The 5779-nt window shown below is 35.0% G+C and overlaps 1 protein-coding gene across 1 annotated transcript; it reads right to left on the bottom strand.

Annotated features, from left to right (window-relative positions):
* Positions 1-5063: 5063 nt before the first annotated feature.
* LOC148942108 (uncharacterized) lies at positions 5064-5531 on the bottom strand. Its single transcript, XM_089103233.1, has one exon. The coding sequence runs from the start codon at positions 5529-5531 to the stop codon at positions 5064-5066; it is 468 nt and encodes a 155-aa protein (XP_088959359.1).
* Between the last annotated feature and the right edge of the window lie 248 nt (positions 5532-5779).

Raw genomic sequence — 5779 nt, forward strand, 5'->3', positions numbered from 1 at the left:
ATAATTTTTGACTCTTAAAAAGGCCACAAAAACTCTCAATTCCCAGTCAAATGAGCCCCTCTAAAATTTTACGCCATCTGAAGTGGTTCTGGGTAAAAAAAAAAAGTAAGTTTAGGCTTTGTGCCGCTTTATTAGAGGCAACGATAGAGCGTTATCTTTAATTCTCCTTCCCATTACCTTGTCTTTCTTATTAATTCAATTGGGAAAATTTTCGAAAAACGTAATAGCTGACTAAATTTATTTTCTATTGACCTTCGAAAAGCATTTGACCTTGCTAAATACAATATATTAGTTGAACAGCTTGTCACTGAATTCAATAATAATTCTTTCCTAGTTAAATTGGTCGCCTCTTTCTTATCAAGTAGATCACAGGTAGTCAAATATCTTAATCATTATTCCTGTCCCCTCCCTGTCTACAATGGAGTACCCCAAGGTACTCTCCTTTTTTCAATTATGATTAATAACCTTGCTAAAGAATTTCCTGACAAATGGAAATTTGTGGACGACCAAACGGTTGTTGAAACCTGCTACTGAAACTTGGTAAGCAGCCCTATGAGCATCTTCATTGATATTGCAGACAACGCTGCGGGCTTAGACATGAGAGTAAACCCCTCTCAATCTATGATAGTGCCAATATGTCTCCTAAAAACCTCACCCCATTTTCTCAACCGTATCCTCTCAGATATTTCTGTGTCCTCCTTTCAATTATTTGGGGTAATAATTTCTTCCAATTTAAAGCTGGATATCCACGTTAAAAATATTGTTCATAGAGCTAATGCGTCCATTTCCCTCTTTAAGCTCTTAAATAAATTTAGCGTCCCCCTCCCAATTTTTAATGATTTATACTTCTTTTGTCCGTCCGTATCTTGAATATGATTGTCCAGTTTGCCATGCTGGCATCTTCCGTGAAGAATCAGAAAAAATTGAATCCATTCAAAAAAGAGCCCTGAGAATAATTTTCGAAGAAGCTAAGGTTCCATATTGACTCCTTTTAAAAAAGGCCAGGTTGGAAACACTTGAGCCCATGAGAGGTACGCTGTGCCTCCCTTTTGTAAAAAATGCAATAACAAATACTCGCACGGAAAACGTTTTCCCCAAAATACACCCCCCCCCCATCAAGACACTGCCTGCCAAGGACTCTTTCTGAACCTGTTCCTATCTTGTCCTCTATTCGTTGCTTTACCTCCCGATATGAATGAAACCATTGTCCCCTTCATTGCTGATAAAATAAACTGCTAGTTTTCCTTTTTTATTATTTGGTACTGGTGATACCCAAGTATTATGTTCGCTCGCTTGCTTTGTTCCATCACCCTTTTTATATGTTCTTTTTTAGACCTTTTTTAATGTTTAATTTATTTCATTACTTTTTAGTTTTATCCGTTTTTTCCCTTTTTAACTTGCTGACATTTAGCAGTTTAATATTTTTGACTAAGGAATGGTTTCTCATTCTGATATTAGTGTTTTGGCAGTGTTCTCCAGTTTTTTAGCTGTCGTGCTTTTTCATGACTTTTTTTACGTATTAAATAAAAAAAAACAAGTTTTTTTAACTGAAAGTAAGGAATGACATAAAACTTAAAACGAACAGAAATTATTCCGTATATGAAAGGGGCTGACCCCTCCTCAACGCCTCGCTCTTTACGCTAAAGTTTTTTATTGTTTAACAAAATTAAGAGTTGTGAGAAACTCAAACTTTAGCTTAAAGAGCGAGGCGTTGAGGAGAGGACAGCTCCTTTCATATACGGAATAATTTCTGTTCGTTTTAAGTTTTAACGTCGTTCTTTACTTTCAGTTAAAAAGACTTGTTTTTTTATTTAATTTTTGAATGTTTTTGAATTAATGCAGGTTTTAATTTTGGCTCGCCGTAAATGAATAATTTAAAAAATTTTAATATTAATTTTACTTTTATTTGGTTAAATGGATTTCTTGAAACTTGTTTAATTTTATTTACGAACGTCTTTATTAGTAATAAATATACGTAACTTACGGATTAACATACGTAACGAACTTCTATATTCATATATTTTTAATACGTGTATTAGGGGGCTCTACCCCTAGTCAATACCTCACTCTTTAAGATAAAGTTCGAATTTTGTTCCATTTCTTTAAAAATGACCCCTTAATCACAAAGGCCGTTATTTAGAATAAATAGCTCTTATGAAAGTACTAAAAAATCTTTGGCTTAAAGAATGAGGTATTGACTAGAGGGTGAACCCAATCATACACGTAATATTTTCTGTTCGTTTTAAGTTTTGATGTTGCTCCTTACTTTCAGTTGAAAAACTTGTTTTTTTATATTTAATTTCTGATCTTTTTTTTAAATAATGCTGAGAAATCCGGCACCCCCTTCATAGCAATGTCCCTACCCCAATCAAAGCTTCCTTCAAGGAAAGATTTTCCCAAATAACCCCTGACCCACCCACCCCCCTACTACCAGAAAAAATCCCCCCTGAAAACGTCTGTATACTTCCTAATAACCAATACTATATATTAACATTGGGTAAAGTTCATAACTTCCAGCCCTCCTCCCGGGGACTTTGGGGTATTAAGTCATCCTAAAGGACATACTTATCATATTTTCAACCATGCTGAACAAAATGGCTATCTCAAAATTTTGATCAGGTGACTTTGGGAAAAAAATGAGCGTGGAAGGGGGCCTAGTTGCCCCCCATTTTTTTGGTCACTTAAAAAGGGCACTAGAACTTTTAATTTCTGTTCCAATGAGTCCTCCCACGATATTCTAGGATCACTGGGTCGATACGATCACCCCTGGGAAAAAAAAAAACAAATAAACACGCATCCGTGACCTTTCTTCTGGAAAACAAAAATACAAAATTCCGCATTTTTGTAGATATGAGCTTGAAACCGCTACAGTAGGGTTCTCTGATAAGCTGAATCTGATGGTGTGATTTTCATTAAGATTCTATAATTTTTAGGGGTGTTTTCCCCCTTTTTCCGAAAATCAGCCAAATTTTCTCAGGCGCGTAACTTTTGATGGGTAGGACTAAACTTGATGAAAGTTATATATTTGAATGCAGTATTGAAATCTGATTCTTTTGATGTGAACCCGTTTTCTAGAGTTTCGGTTACCATTGAGCCGGGTTGCTCCTTACTTACAGTTCGTTACCACGAACTGTTTGATATTCTGTTTTAGACTCCGAATGTGAATTCGGTCATTCGAGGCTTGTCATAGGAAATTTTTAAAATGAAATATCTTATATTTCATATCTTATAATGCGCTATATTTCCTTTCTTCAAGTGCAGAAATAGTTGCAATTGGAGGTTTTTATACCAAAATTGTTTGTTTTTATCTTTAAAACCAGTCAAAATCGTTCTTGGATAAAAAATTATTTCAACAGATATTGAAAGTTCCCAATTACTTTGTTAAGTTTTTTGCTCCCTTTAGAGATTCACAGGTGATAAACAAAAGATGATTCGTAGGTAATTTCGAAGGCCACACTGCCTTTCCATGACGATAAATAAAAGTTCAAATAGGGATAAATCCTTTAATAGACAGTGATAATTCACGAAAAATATAAGATATTTCGGTCATATGTATAGTGACGGTCATCAGTAGATGTGGCCGTCGGTTACTGCACATGTGACCGAAATATCCAGTATTTTTTGTGAATTATCACTATCTAATAAAAGGATTTATCCCTATTTGAACTTTTATTTAAAATATGATTCATATGAGGCAAGCCCGTGCGTCCTGTCACCTAGTCTTACTGTCCCCACAAGAAAGCGCATGGTCAAATGGGTCACACTCTGCTCATCTTTAGTATAGAATTAAATTAAAAAAAAAAACAATATTAATAAACTATGTTCCTGTCACTTTTTGGGCTAATTCTTACTTTTGAGCTACATACTTAGAACCATATGAAAATTCTTTGTCATTAAATTTTTTTAATGCTAAAATACCTGATCTTAAAATGTGTACCTTAATAGACTGGGCTAATAAAGGCATATAAGGCATATCTTACTTTTACTTGAGTGCAAACGACACTCAAGAGTTTGGGTAGACTTTGGGGATAGTACTTCAGATTCGTGTTATTCTTGACGATTAGGTTTTTCTTTTTTTCTCAATTTCAGCTCATTTTAATTAAATATTCCTTTATTAATAATATATACCCTCTGACGGATTTCTCATTACGCTTCGGATTGAAAAACGAAGAGTCGGATGTTGCTGTTGACAAGGCCACCAAAAGTCCACCATTTTCCATTCATTAATCCATAACGAGGAATTTCCTATTACAGTTTCAATTGTTAAATGGAGTCCAGTTATGTCGTTTAAAGGCCACCTTTTCTGCGATTCATCGATTCATAATAAAAATTTGCCTATCAGAGCTGAAGTCAACAAACGAAGAGTCAGATATTACCACTGGAAAAGCAACCAGAACACCAGTGTTTTTGGCGTCAAATAATTCAAAACAGCTTTTTTCTGTTACTGTTAGAATCTGTAAATGAAGAGTTAAGTCATATCATTGAAAAGGCCACAATAGTTTCAGATTTATATTTATTATCTTGTCTAATTTCCATTCTAGTCAACAAGAAAGAGACACTCCAGAAATAACCATCAAAACGCCTTGTTTTTAGCATTAACTGTTTGAAAACAAACATTTTCTTGTTACAGTTGGAATAAAAAAAAATAAAAAGTTGGGTCATGTCGTTGAAAAAAGTCGTTTCCGTTAGAACGAAGAGGAACTATTGTCACCCTTGTGACCATCCGCTTTAGATTCCAGTTTAAGCTTAAGAACGGACTCGATAAGAGGTTTGTGTTCATGAAAAGTGATAGCAGATTGAAAGATGCTGTCAGTAACCGTTTCTGTTTTTGTCGCCAAATTGCTGATATTTTTAACGTCCTGTTCACTAATCCGCTCACCTTCATCACTCAACTGTCCTTTACGCTCAGGTTTAAGCCCACCAACAAATTCAGTAAGAGGCTGGTGATCATGAAAAGTGATGGCAGTTTTGAAAATGCTATCAGTAATTGTTTTTATTTCTCTTCTGAAAATGCTAATGCATTCATCGTCCTGCTCACTAATCCACATCATAAATTTGTATGTTTAGCTCCGAACAGCCAATTCAACACCATTAATTTTCTCAGAATATTTTCCAAATTTTCCTTGGATTGCATGCTGTATGTATGCGTACCATAGCCTGTTAATGGCTTCAACGCCTAGCTCTCGTTCTGCAATCGCTGCTTTCGCAATTTCAAATTTTGAGCTGCCCCCGTTTTCATTGCCTGGATCTTTCCATTTTGGCAATATGCTCCCCTTGAAGATACTATAGTTTATTAGTAGGCGAGGCAGTTCACTAGGCTTTTTGATGGCGTGATGGAACAAATCCCAGAAGTCTTCTTCTGTTTGAAATGAATCAATAGCCTTAAGAGTGGCTTCCCAATTGCGGTCTTGGCCGGTTGCTATACGATAGAACCATGTCCAATGTGAAGTTAAAGATCTTTTCTCAGTGTTTTTTGTACCCATAATAATACACATAGTATGTGTTAATTCCGATTCGATCTTAATTGACATTATATTGTCAAACGGATCACAAACATAATAATGCCTTTATTCAAAAAGACGCGGAAAAAGAAAGAGGAAAATTTATAGAATTTATTGAAGGGCAAGAATAAAATTAAATTTCATTAGCTTAAATTTCTCTTCAGTGAAAGATTAAATAGTTAAAAACCAAAATATGAATTTAATTTGGTGCTATTTTGATGAATTTGACGTCATCATGATGACGTCAAATTCGTGTTTCTGGCTTGACTGGCTTACCT

This window comes from Artemia sp. Qi Xiang Cuo, chromosome 17, assembly GCF_049724085.1.
Source record: "Artemia sp. Qi Xiang Cuo chromosome 17, ASM4972408v1, whole genome shotgun sequence".
Taxonomy (NCBI): domain Eukaryota; kingdom Metazoa; phylum Arthropoda; class Branchiopoda; order Anostraca; family Artemiidae; genus Artemia; species Artemia sp. Qi Xiang Cuo.

Bases quoted from the DNA above. Each gene is read 5' to 3' on its own strand.
- LOC148942108 (XM_089103233.1), bottom strand. From the start codon at position 5,531: ATGTCAATTAAGATCGAATCGGAATTAACACATACTATGTGTATTATT.